General features: G+C 48.3%; 1 protein-coding gene across 1 annotated transcript in view; it reads right to left on the reverse strand.

Moving 5' to 3' along the window:
- Positions 1–243: 243 nt before the first annotated feature.
- Hrh1 (histamine receptor H1) overlaps positions 244–23,332 on the reverse strand; it is an 89,911-nt gene continuing 66,822 nt past the window's right edge. Inside the window, exon 2 of the mRNA XM_028863964.2 lies at positions 244–1,757. Within this exon, the coding sequence (XP_028719797.1) occupies positions 253–1,722 (1,470 nt within the window). The 5' untranslated portion in view covers positions 1,723–1,757 and the 3' untranslated portion in view covers positions 244–252. The remainder of the gene's footprint in view (positions 1,758–23,332) is intronic.

Consider the following 23,332-nt stretch of genomic DNA (forward strand, 5'->3'; position numbering starts at 1 on the left):
GCGTACTCTGCCAGGTCGCTTCTTTCAAATATTCTGCTTTCTACCCGAAGTGCAGTCTTCCTGCCAACCACCGCCACCTGCTCTTCTTCTGACGGTCCCTGGGAATGCCTCCATACTTACTGCTCAGCCCAGGATCTTAGATTCTATTCCCCAACGCCCAGGGCCCTAGCGACGCCCATGCTTTCTTCCTCTGGTTCCCTCTTGGACATCAGACGCCGTCCACCCACTATGTGGCATCCTCTTGCTGTGCCCTTAGGAGCGGATGTGCAGAATTTTCTTGAATGTCTTCTTGAAGTTCTCGTTGCACAGAGGGTAGATGAGGGGGTTCAGCGTGGAGTTGATGTAGCCCAGCCAGATGGTGAACATGTGCACGGGTTCGCTGCAGCAGCTGTTGCAGAAGGCAATGACCATGAAGAAGATGAAATAGGGAATCCAGCAGAGGATGAAGGCCGCCATGATAAAGCCCAACTGTTTGGCCGCCTTCCGCTCTCGGTTCAAGTGCAGCCCAGACACATACTGTCTGGAATGTGAGCGGAACCTCTTCCAGGTGATCTTGATGTAATCGAGGCCACTGTTTGACCCGCTTCTCAGTTTGTCTCTGCCCAGCCCTGGCTCTATGCTGGTGTCGGAGTCTGTGGTCCGGGAGAAGGACTGTCGATCCACCAAGGTCTGGTCCTCTGATGTCTCACTGATCCGCCGGCAGGTGTTCAGGTTCTGCTCATCCCTTTTGGGCTGGCTCAGGGCCTGGTCAATGGCCTCTGAGCCTCTGCCACCTCCCTCGGCCATGGTCTGTGTCTGCATGGAGTCTCGATGGAAACAGTGGTGTGTGACTGTTTCCCTGTCCTCCTCTTGGCTGAAGACAGTGGGTGAGTTTATCTTCTTGGGGTCTTCGGAGATTGACTTCTGATCCAGTCCTCCACTAGGGTCTCTTGATGGCCTTTTCAGGACCCCCCAGGGTGACTCTTTCCCAGGTTTCTTGGTACCCTCCTTGACATCCTCTGACTTCAGCTTGATTTCTAAGAAGGAAGGGAGGGAGCCATTGGTGAGCTGGCGGTGCTGACAGTGTCTCCGCACAGCCTTGTAGATCTTCACATAGAACCACAGCATGAGCACGGTGGGGAGGTAGAAGTTGATGATGGCGGTCATGATCTTGAACCACCTGACATTGTAGAAATCTGTCTCACACTTGTCTTCCCGAGGCTCTAAGGTCGGGGGCATGAAGTGATGCCAGCCAAGAATGGGTATAACCCACAGGAAGGAGAGAAACCAGGCCCCCAGGATGGTGGCCGACGCGCGGGTCTTGGTTCGATACCTCAGGTACCGGAGGGGTTGCTGGACAGAGCGGTATCGATCAATGCACAGGATGAAGACACTGAAGATGGATGCTGTGCTGGCCACATAATCCATGGAGAGCCAAAAGAGGCAGAGGGGGCGGCCCAGGTACCACTTGGCCATGGTGAGATAAAGGATGTTCATGGGCATGACGACTGCACCTACGATCAGGTCTGCTACCGACAGGCTGACAATGTACAGGTTGCCCACGGTGTGCAGCTTACGCTCACTGTGTACAGCATACAGCACCAGCAGGTTGAGACCTACTGTGACCAGGGAGATGCTACTTAGAACCACCACCAGAGGCAGCAGCTGAGGGCTGGCCATGGTGGTCCTGTTCCCCTCACACATCTTGTCTTCGAAGGCTGAGGAGATGTTGGGAAGGCTCATTAGCGCAAGGGCAGCCTCTAACGATGGCTTCCACCCTAGGAGAAAAGACATGAGATCAAAGTCAGCAATCACCTAAGATCAGGCTGGGAGCTACTGGGGGCAGTGGATACCTACTCCGCCCTAAGGACACATGTATTCATTCATGCATTCCTATGTCCTCACATTCCATCAGTGAGTTGTTGTTGGATTCCTGGCATTATTCTGGATATCAGAGATAGCAGTGAGTAAAATGGACAAAACCCTCTGATTTTGTGGAGTTTGCCTGCCAGAGTTTAACCAGACCAGGGCAATCAGCAACTTGTGCAGGTCTTATTTTGAACACGTCCTGATTTACCTGAGCTTCGTCTTGTCATCTATGTCCTCTTTGCTGGTTGCCCGTCCTGAGACAAAATTATGCCCAGAAAGAGGCAGTGGGGCTCACAAAGCATTCTCTCTCTGTGACAGATGCCAAGCTATGAAAACCACGCTTTCCCCTCTACTCTCTTCCCGGAAGGAAGTGAGGGCGGGGTGTTTTGAGTATGACAGTAGTTTGGAGGTGCTCAGGGAAATGTTAAGAGAACCTCAGAGGCTCCAATTTAGGGTTCAGTTGTTACTCAGCTGCTGAAGTGACCCCAGAATCTTGGTGAACACTAAAGGATAGCAGCTAAATTCTTTCTTTGTTCAGGCGACTGTCCAGGGAGAACTGACCTGCAGCTATGAGCATCCCTGATTGGATGAGATCCTGGGGGGATGGAAGAGGTACAGAGACGTGGGCTGAATCTAGCCTAGCCCCAAGAAGGAAGGTCCTTGCACTGTGGAAATAGCTCAGGGATAGAGGTGTGGTTAGCATCATCAGGGCCTTGGCTTCCAGCCCAGCACCACAAACAAGATGTTTGTTTATTTACCTATCTATTTACTTTTGTCTGTCTGTGTTTTGGAGACAAGATCTTGGTATAGGCATGAATGGCATGGAACTCTCTGTAGACCAAGCTGGCCTTGACCTTGCAGCAATCCCCCTACTTCCGTCTCTCCAGTGCTGAGCTTCAGGTGTGAGCCACCGTATCTTATTGGTTAAAATATTAAGGCCGCTCCACGTAGTTAAAAGGGAGGATTATTTTGTGGGGTCACTTACAAGTGAAGGGATAGGCTACAGGGTCTGGGAAAGGTGTGGCACAGTCCGGCGGTGTTCTCTGGAGAACTCTGCTCAGTCTACCTCCAGCATTCAGGGTCCAGGAACCAAGAGAGCTCCCCCATCAGGATCTTGGGTCTTCCGGGGTCCTCTCTCGGCTCCACCTTGTAGGCGTGACAGTTACCGAAGCCTCAAAAGGGGTGGTATTTCCAGGTCAAAGCTGGAACGGCTACCCACTACAATATCTGGCTTCAAAATGTCAATGTGGGGTTGGAGAGATGGCTCAAAGGTTAAGAGCACTGACTGCTCTTCCAGAAGTCCTGAGTTCAACTCCCAGCAACCACATGGTGGCTCACAACCATCTGAAATGAGATCTGGTGCCCTCTTCTGGCCTGCAGTCATACATGCTGTATACATAATAAATAAATCTTAAAAATAAATTAATTAATTAATAAAAAAGTCAATGTGCTTATTACTTTATGTATTGTAATAAGCAAATTAATGTAAATTTTAATTTGCTTACTACATACAGTTCAATACAATTTTTTAAAAGGGGCTTAAATAGTCTAGGCTGGCCTCAAGTCACCAGGTAGATGAAGATGACCTTGAACTTCTGACCCTTCTGCCTCTATCCCTTGAGTGCTGAGATTAAAGGGTGTACCACGCCCGGCTGATGTATGCTCTGTTCCCCATCCTCCTTCCTCCTTCATATTTGTGGAATGTCTTTTATGCAAAATAAGAACAAAAGCTGCTTAGCATGCAGGGAAGCCTCACCTCCACCCTTAGCAAAAAAATAAAACAAAACAAAACCCACAAACCAATAAATGAATGTGATAGTATCAACTGCCAACCTGACAGACTCTAGACCAGTGGTTCTCAACCTGTGGGTCGCAACCCCTTTGGGAGCCAACTATCAGACATCCCACATATTTATATTACAATCCATAACAGTAGCAAAATTACAGTTACAAAGTAGCAATGAAAATAACTTTATGGTCGGGGGTCACTACAACGTGAGGAACTGTATTAAAGGGTCCCAGCATTAGGAAGGTTGAGAACTCCTCTGGAAACACAGACCTCTGAGCATGCCTGTGAAGGATTATCTTTATTAGATTAATGAATGTAGGAAAGCCTAGCTGCACAGGGGGAACACCATGCCCTGGGTAGGGGACCCCGGGCTGTGTAGAATGCAGAAAGCCATCTGAACACACATTCATTCATTGCTCTTGGTTTCTTGGCTGCAGATACAACGTGTTCAGCTGCTTCAAACTCCTGCTGCTGTGACCCCCCTGCCCTGCCCCCAAAAGCTGAAAGCAAGAACTGTTGAGCCAAAAATAAACCCTTTCTGTCTTAAATTGCTTTTGTTGGGGTATTTGTATCACAGAAACAGAAACTAAAAAGACAAATAACTGTATGTTAGATGAATGAATGAATGAACGAATGAACGAACGGCGGCAGGATCTGGCTCAGTGGCAGTACACTTGCCTGGCATTCCCTACACCATCAAAAATAAATAATTAGGGCTACAGAGGCGGCTCCGTGGTTATGAGTGTGTGCTGCTCTTCCAGAGGACCAGAGTTCTGTTCCCAACAACTACATTGGGTGGGTCGCAACCACCTGTAACTCTAGCTCCAAGGGAACCAATGTCCTCTTCCGGCCTCTGAGGACACTGCACTCATGTGGATATACTACCCTCCATATATAATTAAAAAATAAAATCCTTACAAATCAACAAAGAAAACAAAGGTGTAAGAGGCAGCACGCTGTGAAGCATTTTAGCTCGGAGAGCTTATTCATTCAGTCCACACTGCTGTGGGGCTCCTTTACATCCTGCTGACCTAGCCCACCAGCAAGAAGGCTGCTTTGCCCTGCAAAGCTGCAGGCCTGGGAATAGAAGCTGTTGGGAGCTTAGTGTTTGGTGGGGAAGCTGTTGGAAGTGGGGGGCTGTTGGGGAGAGCTGTTGTTGGGGGAGCCGTTGTTGGGGGGAGCCGTTGTTGGGGGAGCTGTTGTTGGGGGAGCTGTTGTTGGGGGAGCTGTTGTTGTGGGGGGAGCTGTTGTTGTGGGGAGCTGTTGTTGTGGGGAGCTGTTGTTGGGGGAGCTGTTGGGGAGCATTTGCATGTGCATTTGCAGAGAAACCCCTGTGCTCAGCTCACACAGTGAGGCCTGAGGAATGCCTGGAGTTCCATGGAAGTGGGAAAGCCTTGGGGAACTCTGGGAGCCGGCTGGGAGCCCAGAAAAAAATGGCCACACAAGGAGCAGAGCAAACAGCACTGGCCTTGCACAGGCTGAGGCAATTCCAAGAAAGGAGGGGGAGCCTTAGGGACAGGCTTGAGGGATGCTGGGGACTTCTCAGGAAAAAGGCCTGCCTCATGGGCCCATGGATTCTAGACCTGGGGTCCATGGTCACCCAGGGAGTGCTGCAGAGGGCCCACAAGAGAGATTCCCTCTGCTCCATGTCCCACTCAGGACCAGCTACTTTACTGGCAGTCCTAATAAAAATGAAAGAAAAAATGTTTTTTAATACTGGGGATCAAACATACAGCTTCACCCTCCCTGGGCAAATGCCCTAGCACCACGCCTCACAGCCCTAAATAAAAATGTTCAAATGACTGCAGAACATCCAGGCATCTGGGGACCATTCTGAGTGCAGGTGCTGGGCAGCTGCAGGGTCACAGGGTCACAGAGTCACAGGGTCACAGTGGCTGGGAAGGATCTGTGCTATATCCAGCCCTTAGACAGGATCCAGCTTGGAAATAACACATCAGTGTGCTTCTCCCCCCTTTTGGACCAGCAGTTTGAAGAGCAGATCCATAAGCAGTTTCTAAAAGAGGGCCAGACGCTTGTGACAAGAGGGTGAGACAGGCCAACACAGACCTCATCCAGCCTCACAGCCCACAAAGACTACAGAGAAGGTGGAAGGCATGACCCTATCCAGTCTTCCATCTCCAGAGAGACTGCCAAGAGGGTGGGGGGCACACAGAGCAGAGACCCCCATCTGGCCTCATATCCCACAGGGGACTGAAGAGAATGTGGGGGGGGGCAGGGGCTCCCATCTGACCTCACAGACCACAGGGGACTGAAGAGAAAGTGGGGACACGCAGAGACAGGGGCCCAGGGCCCATCGGGCCTCAGGGCTTACAGGGGACTGCAGAGAGGGTGGGGGAGGGGACGTGGATCCTTCACACCCTTATACACCTTATACACCCTCCTTCCCCTGTGCCCAGGAGACTGAGCAGCACAGAGCTCTGGGAAGGCATCCTTATATTAAAAGCAGGAAAAAATGCCCTCCCTCTCCCCTCTCCCCTTCCTTTACTGTTAGGTAGGGGAGGCACAGAGCTGGTCAGCTGGTCATGGCCTGTGCAATGAGGATCCAGGGAAAGGAAGCAGTGGGCACAGCGGACAGGGTGACATTCTTCTGAGTTACAGTGGCGGATACAGACCAAAGCCATCAGCAGGTGCAGGCTCTTTAGTCACCACAAACACTACGATCCAACCAAGTTCAAGTACCCTGAGACAACACTCCAGACCACAGAGAGGAAGAAGCCAAGCTCTGGGCATCTCTCACACATCAGTTATATTAACCTGAGCAGCCCAAGCTCAAAAAGGTCAAGTAACTCACTTAAAGCCACACAGCTAGAGAGCAGCACTTCCTGAAGACTGTAGTCTAGGTCTGCTCCCTTTGGGTTTCTCGCCTGAGTACCACTAGCACTTGGGGGAGGGGCCGCTCTGTAGTAGGGGCTTCCCTGTGCCTGGTCTGCACAAACATCTCCAGCTTCTGTGCATGAGACACCAGTAGCAGATACCTTCCAGTGTAACAACCACATGTCTGATGGCAGATGTTCCATGGGGGACAGAAGAAACTTGACCAGAGAGCTATGGCACATTTGTCTAACCTAGGACACAACATGCATCTCACAGTAAGGGGGACTTGCTTGTGTTGTGGGTTTAAAAAGGGTGTGTGTGTGTGTATGCACGCCACACAGGTGCAGGTACTCTCAGAGGCTAGAAGAACATTGGATCCCATGGAGCTGGCATTATGGGTAGTTGTGAACTGCTGGACTTGGGTGCTGGGATCTTTAGTCATCACAAACACTACGATCCAACCAAGTTCAAGAGCAGTGTGTGCTCTTTATCACTGAGCCACACATCTCCAGTCCTTGTTTTGTTTTTTGAGATAGGGGCTCATGTAACCCAGGCTAGACTCCAACTCAAACTCCCTATATAGCCGAGGATGACTCTGAACTTCCGATTCTCTTATCTCATCACCTATGTGCTGGGATGTGCCACCATGCCCAGCTTTATGCAGTGCTGGACAGAACCCAGGGCTTCCTGACTGCTGCCAACAGAGCCCCATACCCAACCCCAAGGTTGATCTTTCTCAAGTCAGATCTTATCTAGCAGAGCAAAGAGTTACCTTGAGCCATCTAAGCTCCCTCTTCATGGGAAGCACATGACAAGCAGTAGCTCCCATCTGCTCTAAATTAAAAACCATCCATCTTTTTCAAGGTCAAGGATCTAACTAAAACCTGCAGATGGTGGTTTCAGGTGTAACCTTCAAGGCACCCAGCACTATGCCAGGTATACAGGAGGTGCTCAATTATTGCAGCCTCTATATTTTCCAGCAGCCAAGCTGCCCCAATCTAGCTAATGGGACCACCTTCTCTTCTTGTTATTGCTGTGGCATTTATTTATTTATTTATTTATTTATTTATTTATTTATTTATTTATTTATGTAATAGGCAGAGTCTTACTATGTAGACCAGGCTGGCCTCAAACTCACAGAGATCTGCCTGCCTCTGTCTCCCAAGTGTTGGGCATGTGCTAGCACCAATTTGAACATTAGATATGATTTATCTTATTGATGAATGCTGTTCCATGCCTTTTAGACAATTTGTCTAGCCTTCCTTGGAAGCCTCAGAGTTAGAAATATGTTTCGCAGTAATCATCCACATGAACAAATATGTAGGCCCAAGGTGGGTAATCTCACCACCTTCAAGGATGAGATGGGACAAGAGTTGAAGGTTATCTTTGGCTATTACGTGACCTAAAAAAAAAAATCCAAACCAAAACAAATAAACAACAACAGTGAAGCCTCTGAGCGATCACCACTGTGTTAGTCCCAGGGAAGACTGACTTGTGGCTGTGTGGTTTGGATATGGATGCAGGGCATCCTACAAGGGCTCCTAATTGCCAACATGGGGAGGAGCCTAGTAGGGTCTCCACCCCCTTGGGGGTGGGGGAAACTGCTTATCCTCGGGATCCAGGTAACTCTCCTGGGCCTTCAAATCTTGGAAGAACAGGTTGGTACTGAAACTTGAACCTGACCCTGGTTTTCTCTGGCTTCCTAGTTCACATGGTGTGGCTTTTACCTTCTACATGGGCTCCAAACCCATCCCCACCATCAGCCACCATGCTGGGACTGCTGAACCTTGGCCTTTTGGTCACCTGAATTCTGAGCTGCATCATTTTTTTCCCTTTGTAGTTAACCTGCCCTGGACATTTTGTTAGAGTAACAGAGAGTGGGGGGTCACTACAGAAGAGAACATCACATAGTCACTGATACCCAATCTAAGAGCACTCAGGACAATATGGGAAAATCTTAGCACAAAATTAAATCTCCAAGATATTATCTGCACAGGCTGGTGCCAGTTCTACTAACGAGAAGGCTCTGGGAGAGGGTGCACGCACAACTTTCTCTGGGCTGTGGAGAATATTATCTCTAATAATACCTTTCACTGTAGGAGTCATGGATGAGATCTGCCTTAACTTAGTAACAGAAAAAATAAAAACCTGTCAACCACATTTGTTTTTAAAAACACAATAAAATAAATTTCATTAGAAAATACTAAAGCAATGTTTTCACAGGTTTATTTTCTTTATAAGAAGTGAGACTTCAGGATTCCATTTTGGCACACTCCGAACAGCTCCCCATCCCAGCCTGCTCTCTTCATTTGCATAGATGCCACTTCTGGTTGAGTAAGCCAAAACATTAATTTCTTGGCTCCCATTCCCAGTAAAATGCATCGTGGGCGAGGGTATGCCAAAGACAGCAGAGCCTTGTCAAGTCTGGGAGGGCATCATTTCCACGAAGCCCCATCCGTGGCAATGCGTCCACAGAGCAGATGCCAGTGGCGGATACCATTTGAGCTCTGCCGCAGGACTCAGCCTCAGCCGAAGAAGCAGTTGGCAGGTGTCCTTGAGCTTGGCCAGAGGCCCTCAGGGATCTGCTGAGGGTGCAGGTCTATATGCTGGTGTCTGGGGCTTGGAGAAATGGCTCAGTGGTTAAGAGTGTTTACTGCTCTCAAAGAGGACCTTAGTTCAGTTTCCAGCACCCACATGGAAGCTCAAACCGTCCAGTTCCAGAGGATCCAACACCCTCTTCTGCCTCTGACAACACCAGGCACACACATGGTGCACATTTTCACACATGAAGGCTAAACAGCCATACACATAAAATTAAAATAAATAAATCTTTAAAGGAAACATACCATTTCTTAGATATTGTACTAAAGGCTCAAGCCTGAAAGGAGAAATTGGTATGCTGGACTGAAGAGTTCAACAAAGAGCCCAGCATGGTGTGGGGTGTAATCTAGCACTCATAAGGCTGAGGCAGGAGGATCACTATGGGTTCAAGGCCAGCCCGAGCTACATAGTGAGTGCCAGGCCAGCCCTGGAAAAATAAGGAGATCCCATCTCAAACAATCATAGGAAACTTTGTATTTCAAAAGAAAGTGTAAGGTTGCAGAATGGGAGAGGATACTTTATATTTGATCTGTATGTAATATATCCGGATATGCCCACAATTCACCGCACCTGTGACTGTGGTCACACAGGAGTGTGTAGACGTGTGGTGGAACTGACCACTTTGGGCAAACATACTATACTCACATGAATGAAACAGCCTGACAAATCCTTTCTCAGACATCAACATCAGGAAGGAGCACATGATGACAAAAAGAACCCTTCCCATACAACCATGGGAAGGTGAGAAATGATCCCATTTAAAAACCAGGAAAGGATCTGAGCAGACATTTCACCAAAGAGAAAGGACTCATGTGCCTTAACACATGAAAATGTCTGCAACAGCGAGTCGCTACGAAAATGCAAAGCAGAACCAGAGTGACACACCATGTTGTGTCTACTCTGCTGATTAATAATTAAGAACAGCAGCAAGTTCCGCACGTGGACAACTTAGCGTAGAAGGCTGCAGGGAAAACGTGAAGTGGTGCAGGTGCTGTGGGGGGCAGCTAGATGTTATACACAGCCCAGAGAAACCAAGACCGTGTCTGCTGGAAACAAGCACGCAAGCGCTCACAGCAGTACTCAGTGGCCCAGAGAAACCCAAGGCCAGCAGCTCGTGAATACATCCTGACCACACAGTCTGAAAGGGTCACGGCATGCCAATCAGGGAGAGGGAACAAAACGGATAGGCTGAGCATGGTGGCACACACCTTTAATCCCAACACTTGGATGGCAGAAGCAGGCAGATCTGTTTGTGAGTTTGAGGACACCCTGATCTACACAGCAAAGTTCAAGAAACCTTGTCTCAAAAACCAACCAACCAACCAACCAACCAACCAACCAAAGAAAAAAAACCACAAAAGAACAACAACAAAAAAACCCACAGTGAAACACAAAGGCAGTGATCATCGAGAACCAGCAAATCAGAGACAGACAGACAGACAACAAACAGAAACAGAGAGAGACAGGAAGTTTGTAACCACTCCGAGTGGTCCAGGAACAGGAGGGAACTTTGGAGAATCATGGAGCATGCTGCCACTGACTCTGCTAATGAGAAACTGCAAAGTTGGTAACTGAATTTTTATTTTTAGATTAATGTTGATTTTATGTGCATGAGTATATATACACATGTATATATGTGTACTGTGTATGTGCCTGGTGCCTGGAAGGTTGGAAGAGTACACCAGCTCCCCTGGGAATGGATTTAAAGATGGTTCTGAGCTACCTTGTCGGTGCTGGGAAGTGAACGTGGGTCCTCTACAAGATCAGTTAGCACTCTTAACTGCTGAGCGATGATCTCGCCTAGTATTTGAACTGTATGCCTCACTTTATGAATGAGTGGATTTTATTAGAATATAAATTATAACTTAATAACGTTGAAGAAAAAACTTTAAAATTCCTTGGAAGCAGAAGGATTGCAACTTCAAAGACAGCTTGGGCTATGTAGTAAGACCCTACCTCAAAATCAAAACCAAACCCAGAGAAATATCTTAACAAGTCAGTGCTTAAGAAAGAGGCTGCAGGGCCAGGTGCAGAGGCATGCACCTGTTACCCCAGCCCTCAGGAGGCAGAGGCTGCCTGGGGCTCTAGACCTATTCATCTGTTAAAATCATCCTCTCTCTATCAGTGTGGAAAACGGTGGATTCTAATATTCTTAGGGCCATTAATTTATTCATCTACTTAAAATTTTAAATTTGCATTTTATGTGTGTGAGTGCCTGCGAGTATATACACCGTGTGTGCCTGGCCTGGGAAGATCAGAAGAAGATGCTGGATCCCCTGGAGCTACAGATGGCTGTGAGCCCCCATATGAGTGGCTGGATTCTCTGAGTAAAGGGTGAATGGACGAAGGCAGAATGAATGGACAGATGGATGAACACAAAACTGGGTGAATGAACATCAGCTGGCATCCACAGCCACACTGGTTCCCACTGCTGCATGCTCTTGGTTCTGCGCTAAACCTGGCAATGCTGAGGACCCCCAAGTGTGGTGACAGCCTGTTGGGCCCCAGGTTACTCGGCGGAGGGAGACAGACATGAGGGAGTAAAGACCTGGATCCTCTGGAAAGCAGACAGTGCTCTTGCCTGCTGACCCGTCTCTCCAGCCCCTCAGTACCATTTAAATGACAGCCAGCTCATTGGTTAGCAGGACGACAGCTTTAGCCAGTACCAAGACTTAACCGCTTCATGGGTAGTGGGTAGAGCACATGAGCACATGCCTACCACATGTGAGGCTCTGGGTTAAATCAAACAAATAAAGCACCTGTATACACACACACACACACACACACACACACACACACACACACACACACACACCTCATTAAACTCATAGCTTCCTGGTAAAGGGGACACGGAGAGATGTCACAGCTAACTTTCGAGTTACTCATCAGAATTTCTCCAGTCTTCCCATGTCACGGTGAAGAAGGGCTTAGGAGTTGGCAATTGTGTGGCTGTCTGGCCCACCCTCACGGTGACAGCTGAATGCTCAGTTCAGCTATTTCTTCCCTGTGTTTGGACATTAGTGATGGGAAGGCAGATGGACCCGCCAGGCTGGGAAAGGTCTCGTTCTCTCAACCCTCATTCTGCTAGTGGTCTCCCCTAAATCAAAGATGTGGAAACTGAGGCTGATAGAGCTTGATGCCAACACGAAGAGACCCAAGGTGGGGAGACAATGAACTTGGGTGTGACTCAGCGACAGGGTGCTTGCCGAGTATCTGGGGCCCTGGGTCCCAGCCTCCAGCTTCAGAAATACTAAAGTCCAGCAGCCATGAGAGTAAGTTTCACTCAAAGGGCCACACCACAGCACGCCCATCTTCTCAGACCTTTTGGCGACCTTTGCTCCCCTCACTCCCAGACTTCCTTTTCCTTGGAAGAGAGAGAAGGAAGTAAATGCTTTAAATAAAAATGTCAGGGGATGGAAAATATGAACATCTGTGCTAAGGTTAGGCAGAACCAGTGAATGCAACACGCAACCCAGCATGTGACTGTCATTTCAGGATGCAAGGAACGAGGTTTCCTTTTTTCTCAAATCCCTGAAGATTCAGCTTTGAGAAAGACACTTCCAAAAACCAAAGTCACCCAGAATGTTCTCTGCTTCAGAAGGAAAACAATAAAACAAAACAAAAAACAGACTTACAAAACTACAGTAAGAGAAAAGAGGTGGGGTGATGCTTAGGAACGTGCCTGGAATTAGGCCCTCCCTTGTGTCTCTCTCCCTCAGCCGAGTAACCTGGGGCCCAACAGGCTGTCACCCTGCTCCCACACTTGGGGGTCCTCAGCATCGCCAGGTTTGGCTCAGAACTAAGAACATGCAGCAGTGGGAACCAGTGTGGCTGTGGATGCCAGCTGATGTTCATTCACCCAGTTTTGTGTTCATCCATCTGTCCATTCATTCTGCCTTCACCCATTCATTCACAAAACCTTTATTGAAGGAAATTTTCCTCATGAATAGATGGAAGGACATCTGAAACGCAGACCCAGCTCCTGCTGTCCTGCAGTGGGAAGCTCTTACCAGTAGCTCTCACCCCTGCCTTCCCAGACTGCACCTCACTGTTCTGAACCTTCTACTTCCTGGTGATGGGGTGGACATGTTTGCCCCCATTCTTTACTAAGCACAACTGGAACCCTCTGGACACGTTTGCAATGCTCCTGTAGTTCCAGCTACCTGGAGGGATGAGGCAGGGGCATCACTTAAGCCCAGCAGTGTGGACCCATTTGGGTAATATCATGAGACTCCATTTCAAAAGCAAATGAGCAAATAAACCAATCCCCAGAAATCACTCTATATTTTTAGTCTTAATTATATGTATGGATATGTGGGGTATGTGCACCTAAGTGCAATTACTCAAGGAGGTCTGAAGGGGGCACTAGATTCCCTGGAGCTGGAGTTACATGTGGTTGTGAGTTGCCTGATACAGGTGCTAGGAACTGAACTTGGGTCCTTTGCAAGAACAGTACTCATTCTTAGCCACTGAGTCACTTCTCCAGCTCCAAGACACTGATGTGTGTGTGTGTGTGTGTGTGTGTATTTTTTGTTTGTTGTTTTGTTTTGTTTTGTTTTTTGTTTTTTTAGACAGGGTCTCACTATTTTGCCCTCCCTGTCCTAAAAGTTGCTACATAGGTCAGACTGACCTTGGACTCACAAAGATCTGCCTGCCTTTGCTTCCAGAGTGCAAAGATTAAAGGTGTACAATAGTATACCCAGTCCAGACTTCTTCTCAAGATAAGCATGAGGCTGACAGGTCTCGGAGATGCAGAAGCCAACTAACCATGAAACTTGGAAGCCCAAGGATGACCTGAGGATGAGTTCCCCGGACTCTTGTTTGGCCACACAAATAAAAGTGTGAGGTACAGTCAGAAACCAGGGGTGCAAACAGCATGAGAACGTCCAAGCAAAGCCCACTGTGTCTAGTCCAAGGCCCTAGAAAGGGACAGCCTGGCAAAATGGAAGCCTTCCAGTCATAATTGACTCTACTCCAGCCAAGCCCTGCAGAAGACCCTGAAACATATGCTCACTCTTGTCAGTAAAGAGACACCAACAAACTTAGCCCTTTGAATAAGAATGGCCCCCACTGGCTCCTATATTTGAAGGTTTAGTCATCAAGGTGTGGCACTACTTGGGAGGGGTTGGGAGGCATGGCCTTGTCGGAGGAAGTGTATGGCTGGCAGTGGGTTTTGAGGTTCCAAAAGTCCAAGCCAGGCCCAGAGTCTCCTTCTTCCTGCTGCCTGTGGATCTGGATATAGAACTCTCAGTGAGCATGTCTGTTTGCACACCACCATGCTCCCCATCATGATGACAACAGACTAAACCTCTGAAACCATAGGCAAGCCCCAATTGAATGCTTTCCTTTATAAGAGTTGTCATGGTCATGGTGTCTCTTCACAGCAATAGAACATCAACTACAACACCTACAGACACCACTAGAGAGCAGGTCTCTCATCTCCATCAGGGGGTGACAACCCTGTACTCCCACAGTGGTGGCACTTGGGAGCAGGAGCCCTCAGTCTCTTCTAGTGTCAGCAGAAACTGAGTGGGGTGAGTTCATTTCCACCTGGAGCTAATGCAACACATCTCCCTGAAATGGCCCCTTCTGCCCTAGCAGGGTCATATGAGACCAGATTCAACAGGAGCCTGAAATGCGACCAGGGCCTCCTAACATAGTCTGGAACAGTGCCCACATTTCCATCAGCAATCACTTGTGGGGCAACTGCAAGTAAAAGTTTAAAAGATAAAAACCGGGCAGTGGTGGTAGCAGCGGCGCACGCCTTTAATCCCAGCACTCAGGAGTCAGAGGCAGGAGGATCTCTGTGAGTTCCAGGCCAGCCCGGGCTACAGAGTGAGTTACAGGGAAGGTGCAAAGCCTGTCTCAAAAAACAAAACAAACAAACAAACAAAAAAGATAAGAGCTGGGCCTGGAGAGATGGCTCAGATTGTTAAGAGCACTTACTGATCTTGCAGAGGACCTGAGATTGGTTTCCAGTACCCACACTGGACATATTACAAATGGCTGTAATTCCAATTCCAGGGGATCTGTCTGATGCCTTCTGTTGGCTTCTGTGGGTACCAGGCACACACATAATGCGCACACACACACACACACACACACACACACACACACTACGTGTATACATACAGACAAAATGCATACACATAATATAAAAACAAATAGATCTTTCTATTTTTTTTAGGCTATGGGCTGGGGACGTAACTTAGTTATTACAATGCTTGCCTAGCATTTGAGATCTGGGTTTGATCCTAGTACTACCTAAGTCAGGCATGGTGGTACAGGCCTGTAATCCTAATCCTGGCACTTCGGAGGTGGAGGCAGGATGATAAATTAGAATTTCAAGGTCATCATTGACTACGTGTGGGCTCAAGGACAGCCTGGAATGCAGGAGACTCTCTTCTGGAAACAAGCAAACAAAAATGGGGGCCAGAGAGACGTCTTGCTGGTCAAGACTGTTTGCTCTTCTCTCAGAGGACCTGCATTCCTTTCCCAGCACTCATGTGGGGCAGCTCACAATCACCTGTAACTCCAGCTCCAGGGGATCTGACACCCTCTTCCAACTGCAAGTCCCTTCCAGGAACCTACACACACACACACACACACACACACACACACACACACACTATATATATATATATATAAATTTAAAGGGACAACAAACAAGCAACAATTGAAAGATACAAAAGTCTCCCGATAGTCTGAAAAAAATTTTTTTAAGAATTGTTATAAAGTGTTTCAGAGTTCAAATGTGAACATACTTGACATAAATAAAAAAAATTCTCAGGAAAAATAGAAAGTATAAGGAAGATCTGGATGATAAAAATATTTGAAATGCAAACTCCACAGATGAGCTCATCAGCACAGTGGAGGGGACAGAGTAAAGACAGGGGACTGGCCGGGTAGCCATGTCTATAAACCGAGCACTTCAGAAGCAGAGGCAGGAGGACTACCACAAGCTCAAGGCCAGTCCAATCTACCACAGGGAACCAAAACCAAACCAAAACAAAGTGAGTCAACTGGGAGATTAATCAATAGAAACCACTCCATTTCAACACCTGAGGGGAATCGACTACATTCAAAATAATAAAGCAAGCTCCAAGGAGCTATGGAACTAATACAATAGATTTCATACTTATGTAATAACATTGAAAGGATATAAGACAGTAAGGATAAATTGTACCGGGGGGTAGGTGGGGGGGACCTGCTAGATTTTCCTAAATTGACAGACGATGCAGAATGCGTTCCTTAAACCCGACAGAAACAACTGATGGGAACAAGGTTTATTCTTGCTCCACAGTTTTGGCGGGATTTCAGTCCGTCAGAGCAGGGGAGGGGGACATGATGGGACAGCTCCCTGGAGGGGGACCATACAAGTTCATCCACACGGTGATGGACTGGTGGCCTCTTTCCACCAGGCAGGCTCCATTTCCTAAGGCTTCCAGTGCTGCAGTGGGGGAGGGGGGAGACAAGCACTCACCCCATGAGTTCAGAGAGGACATGTTTACTACATGAGCCTGTGAGGGACACTCCAAATTCACATCATCACAGGTAGACCCAGCAAATCCAGACCCGAACGAATTTTAGCCAGGACACAGCCCCGACAAAGCCTCAGCAGGACACAGGACAGCGAAATCACTGACAGCTAAGCACAGAGGGAAAATCTGGACGGAGCCCAGGGAAATACAGTCTCGTCATAACGAGCGCGTTACTTCTCATCAGAAAACACCAGAGAAGAGAGTGGTGGATAGTGATGCTCAGAGCGTGACATGTGGAAGCCGGGAGCCCGGAATCTTAGAGAGTGAAGGAATTCAACATGGCCTCAGATAAAGAGCTTAAACAAGACAGCCATATCAAAATGAAAACAAACAAACAAATAAATAAAGCTGTAAAGGAATGGAGACACCCAGAGGACACAGATGAGGAGGCTCGGCACAGTGAACAGCTCCCCCAATGAGGTGTAGGTTTAATATAGTTACCCTCAGTTCACAGGAAGAAACCTTACTCATGTGGATAAGGATTGCTGTAGGGCTGGAGAAAGGGCTTGGTGGCTAAGAGTGCACTCTGCTCTTCCAGGATGGGAATTTGGTTCCCAGCACCTAGGTCAGGCTGTTCACAACCATCTGTGATTCCAAGTCCAGGGGACCTGACGCCCTCTTCTGGCCTCAGCAGGCACTGCACTCATGCAAGCATAACTGCATGTGTGGGCACACGCAAGTACACATAATTACAAATAAAAATCAAATAAAAGGATATGTATTGATTGATTGTGTATGAGGGGTATGGGCATGCCACAGCATGTATGTGAATTCAGATGGTCAGGTTTCACATCACTTGTCTTTGCCCACTGAGCCATCTCACTGGCCAGTGTCTCATGTAGCTCAAGCTGGCCTTGAACTCACTAGGTAGCCGAGGTTGACCTTGAATTCTTCACTCACCACCTGCCAAGTCCTGGGATTACAGGAATATGTGCTACCACACCTGGCTTGAATGAAACATTCTGAAAAAAATAAAAATAAAAACAAAACAAGAGAAACCTGCTCACCCAGTTTTGAGATGTCACAGGGCAGAACACTTGTAACTCTGACACAGGTGAGGGAGCCATGAACAACAGAGCAGATCAGAGACCAGCAGGCAGACCCCAGACACGGCAGGGGAGCCCAGGCACTGAAGGAAGAGCAGAGGGGCTTTTAGCTAACAGTACCAAAGCATTCCTGAGCCCTCGGGCAAGAGAGCATGAACCTTGACCTAAGCGTCACGTTGGTTTAGATACTAAACTGTAAAATACAAAACTATAAAAATTTTAGGCTAGGCTAGGGCATCTCAGACTTGATGCCAAAAGCAGGGCACAGGAGGAGAAAAAAAAATGACAAAGTGGATCTTATCAAGATGCTAAACTTTGGAAAAGACCACGCTAAGAGGATGAAAAGCCAAGAACATAATGTGCCAGCCGCACAGCTGCCAAGGACTACACTTAGGGCTTACATACAGGGCTCTTCCAAGGCACGGTGGCTCATGCCTGGTGGCTCAGCCCTGGGGGAGTAAAGACAGGAGGATCAAGTTCAGGGGCACTGAGAGTTTGAGATCAGTCTCGGTTACATGAGATCCTGCCTCACAAACCAAACCAGATCAAACCCCAAGCCAAACAGATTCTCACAACTCCACAGTAAAGAAATCTGATCAGGAGACAGGGAAACACTGTGAGGAGATGTTTAACCAAGAGATAAACAGAGGACCTATCACACACACGCACAACCTGCACACACTTGTGAAAACACATTCAACACCACTGGCCAGGAGGGAAATGCAAATGGGGAAGCCACAAGGAGGCCCCACTGCACACTTATCGAATGGATGAAATAGAGAACAGTGGAACAAACGCTGCCAGCCTGCAGAGACGGTACCATGCTCATCTCATCTCCCAGTGGGAACAGGAAACGGTGCAGGCACACAGAAGAGAGGACAGCTGTGACCTAAGAGTCCTAAACATGTGGCTCCCTACAGCTCAGCAACGCACCCCTGAGCATCTGTCCCAGAGAAAAGAAAGGGGTGTTCCCACAAAAACCCACTCGCCAATCATCCAGTGGCTGTGTTGCTAATAGCCCCCAAAATGTAGCACAGCACAGAATACCACTCAGCCACAAGACAGGAGCTCAGGGCTTTGGGGGTAGCCCAGTGGTAGGCTGTATTCTTAGCCTTGATGCCCTGGGTTCCACCCCCTCAGCAAAAGAAGACAGGCTGCCGATAGACACGCAACGTGAATGATGCCCCAGAGCATCCTGATGAGAGAAGCCAATCTCAAAAGGCTGCTTACTGCATAGTTCTGTTTATGCAGCACCTTTGAAAGTAATGAAGATGCAGACAACAGACGAGTGGCCTCCAGAGGCAAGGGATGGATGAAGGGTGTTGAAAAGCAGAAGAGCGGCTGCAGGATCCTGGCATGATGCACTCGGATGCAGTGACATCAGGATGCTGGCTGTGATGCTGGGCAAGAGCTTTGCAGGCAGCTCCCATGGAAGGAAACTGAGGAAAGAGACGTGAGATCATTCTGCATGCTTTCTTTGCTCTGTATTCATTAATTTATTTATTTAATGGGTACTGGGTTTCATGTTGGCCAGGCTGGCCTCCAATTCTTTCTGAGGATGACTTTTGAATTTCTGATCCTCCTGTCTCTACCTCCTAAGTGCTGGAAAGACAGGTGTGCACTAGCAGCCTGGCTTAAGCAAGTGCTTCATGTACACACAAACATTTTCTGAGGCTCAACTTAAAATGTCTCCTTAAGTCTGAGGCACCACCTAGACAATGTGGTAAGGCAGAATCTCATTGTTTTTAAAGATTCATTTATTATATTTTACGCCTATGAGTGTTGTGCCTGCATGGATGTTTGGGCACTGTGTGCATGCAATACCCACAGAAGCCAGAAGAGGGTGTCAGATCCCTTGGAATCAGAGTTCTAGTTGGTGGTGAGCAGCCACGTGGGTACTGGGAATTGAACCTGGGTCCTCTGAAAGAGCAGACTGTGCTCTTAACCACTGAGCCATCTCTCTAGCTTTCAAAATAACAAATTTTAAAAAGAGCACTTTGCCAGTATGCACAAAGCCCTAGGTTCAAACCCCGGTACTGAAAGAAAATTAATGAATGAATGAAAGAGAGAGGGAGAGGGAGGGAGGGAGGAGAAAGGAGAAAGGAAGGGAAGAGAGGGAAGTGGAGGGGAGGGAGGGTGAGAGAAGAGGAGGAAAGGGGAGGGGAAGGGAGGAGAGGAGAGGAGAGGAAAATAAAATTAAGACATGGCAACCCTTTACCAGGCTGGAGAGACGCTTGGTAGGCAAGCGCTTGATGCTGAAGCACAAGGACCTGAGTTCAGATCCCAAACACCCAGGTGGAAAAGCTAGGTGCAGCTGTGCAACCCCAGAATGAGAGTGCGGGCGGGCAAGCTGGGACAGAGGGATCGCTGGAGCTTACAGGCCAGCTAGCCCAGCAGGGGTGGGGGCGTGAGTGAGCTCCAAGTTCAGTGAGAGGCTATCTCAAGGGGACCAGGTGGAGAGTTATGAGCAAGACACCTGGCACTCTCTTTAGGCCTCAGTACAGGTGCACGTGTGTGAACTCACCTACACACACACACACACACACACACACACACACACACACGTGCACATACACACAGGTGCACAGACTCATACATCACTCGAGTGCAATAACAATAAAAATATTACTACTAATAAAAGGCTCAAGAATAGCTCGATATGAGAATGCCTGCCAAACATGTGCAAAACCCTATTCTCCAACACTGCAGGGAAAAGATGAAGGAAGAGAGAGAGAAACAGGGAAGAAGATATCGGTGGGCTTCTATTTATCCGACAAAGCCCATCTTAAAAATTTCCTCCATTCATTTATTTGATGCCCGTGTGTTTGTGTGTGTGTGTGTGTGTGTGTGTGTGTGTGTGTGTGTGTGAATGTTACACAGCACATGTGTGGGCAGAGGACAACTTGTCCATGGGCTCCCAGGGATTGAACTCAAGTCGTCAGGCCTGGCACCAAATGCCTTTGCCTGCTGAGACACTCACGGCACACCCACAGAGCCCATCTTCAAAGTTCCTTTCTCTTCAAAGCTTCCCTGGGTCCTTCAGCAGGCTCTGAAGTAGACTCAGAAGATGAGAGAGGTAAGCTATGGAAGAGAAGCATTCCTTTCTAGGGGTTCTCATGGTGCTATTTTCATACTCAAGTCAGAGTCCTGAGTGCTAGCCATTCTGCAATGGAATTCCAATTCTCTACTCATACTTCTACACACTGCTCTGCTGAATGAATGAATGAATGAGTGAATGAATGAATGAATGGAGTCTCATGGACTTTTGTCCTCACATGAGCAGCGGAAATGAGACATTTACCTGCATCTCCAGCACCTGGCCCAGTGGCTCTCAGCCTTGTCCACTATTGATGTTTTACAGTGTGACAGTTTGAATAAAAATGGCCCCCAAGGGCTCACAGGGAGTGGCACTATTAGGAGGTGTGGCCTTGAAGGAGTAGATGTGGCTTTGTTGGAAGAAGTGTGTCACTAGGGGGTAGGATTTGAGGTCTAAATACTTTCCAGCCAGGTCTAGTGTGACACTGGCTTCTGCTACCTGCCAATCAAGATGTAGGACTCTCAGCTCCTTCTCCAGCACCACGTCTGCCTGCATCCCGCCACGCTTCCCGCTACGATGATAATGGACTAAACCTCTGCACGATAAGCCAGCCCCAGTGAAATGTTTTCCTGTTTAATGGTCATGGTGTCTCTTCGCAGCAATAAAACTCAAACTAAGACACATGGGTGAGCTTTAAGAGGGACTGTGGCATGAGTCCTGCTTGGGACACAATTCTAACTTAATTGGCCCAGGGTATAGTCTAGGACTTGGGGTTCTTAAAAACCCTCTAGATGACTCCAATGTAGCCCAAGACTGTGATCTGCCAACCTAACCCACCACGCAGCAGGCAGAGAAGCCCAACAGTGATTCCCGCATTTGACTCATCCAGCGCTCATCCAATGACATCCATTACAGGGTTTCATGTTATGTTAATTCATTAATATATTCAGGAACTATTAATTAAGCAGTAACATGGTAGCAGGTGCTATGCTTGGCTGAGCTGCTGGAGATGGGGCCATAAACATGACGCCCACTCTCTCCCTGCTCCCTTGAGCCTTAGGGAGCATGGGGGCCTTGTGCCACCCAGCTCTCCCAAGAACTTTCTGTCCTGCTGGTTAATTGGCCAGGCTCACCAGCCATCACTTCCCTGGCTGCAGGCAGCCAACCTCACTCACTTTGGACTGTTAGCTCTAGCAAAGGTTATGTGAGGACAGACCATATTCACTTCAGGAGACAGGAGTTCCTGGATGCTGGACCAAATATAGAGCAGACGGACCCACAGGCTACAGGAAGACAGGTGAGTCAGGTGCCACGCTACAGCCCTGTGCAGCCAACAAATACTTCTCTCTGGAAGTGGGTTTACACAAAGAAATGTAAAGGTACCAGCAAAAGATCCAGATCTTAATTATCCCACAGGTTGAAGGGCATTCCTGGCAGCAACTGTCTTGGTGCTCAGCCTCACTTGAAAACTCTACACATTGAGTTGAGTGCACCATGATCCCAGAGCCAGGAGCATTTCAAGTTCCAAAGCATTCTGGGCTCCATAGGGAAGCCTTGCCTCAACAAACCAAACCAAACCAAACCATACGCAGCAAGCCTGGGTGCCTGGAGGACAGAGAGGCAGGCACCTGGCCCTCCCTGCCAGCAGAGGGTGAAGCAAGGCCTTCCCTCAAATCCTCAGCTGCTTCCTCACTGGACTGCCCACCCCATCCATCTTCCACACAGAAACCGTGTCCTTACAGCCGTGGCTCTATTCACCTCCGTCCCTTGAGTCTTCTGGCTTTTCACAGTCAGGTTATAATGGAAACCCGGCTATATGTAAACGAAGGTGAGCACATGAAGCAAGGTTGTCTGGGCTGCGGCCGCTTCCTACCCCGGGTGTCAAGAGAACCAAAGTCCAACATCAAGTTATAACTACACAGAGAGACAGACGCATATTTGTACTTATATATACAGATATATGCACATATACTTGAAGTCACTGAAATCTCTACTGGAGGGGCTGGAGAGATGCTCGATGGTTGATTTACTGCTCCTGCAGATGACCCAAGTTCAGTTCCCAGCACCTAAGTCTGGCGGCTCATCATTGCTTGTAACTCTAGCTCCAGGGGATCCAATGCCACCCTCTGCCCTTGGCAAGCACCTCCAATCACACCTGCACATACCCGCCCCCAGACTCACACATGTCATACAATTAAAATAAAAACATAATTCTAAAACCTATTTAAAAAACCCTGCTGGGGACTCTTAAAGAGGTGGGATCCTGATGTCCTATAGGGGACCTCCCCATAGTGGGTCCTCCTCCACTCACTCTGCCATCTGCTCGCCCTCAAACCTCCCTCCGTTCTCTTCAAACCTCCAGCCTGCCTCGGTGTGTCCCTTTGTCTTTCTCTTCTCCTCCCCACTTCAGTCATTCTGATCCTTGGAAGGGCACCAAGTCATGTGTAAAATGAATCAACTTGGCTTTTCCCGAGAGCAGTCTCTTTTTCTGTTCTCTACTCCTATCCGCGACTTCAAGCCCCAAAGACAAGCATATGGACTCTACTCTGAGGAGGGGTCAAGGGCACAGAGAGGGGCTGCTCCCCCACAAACACTTTAGGTCACCTAAGCTTCCACTTCCCGTCCCATCAAGTGG

Source organism: Peromyscus leucopus, chromosome 3 (assembly GCF_004664715.2).
Source record: "Peromyscus leucopus breed LL Stock chromosome 3, UCI_PerLeu_2.1, whole genome shotgun sequence".
Lineage (NCBI taxonomy): Eukaryota > Metazoa > Chordata > Mammalia > Rodentia > Cricetidae > Peromyscus > Peromyscus leucopus.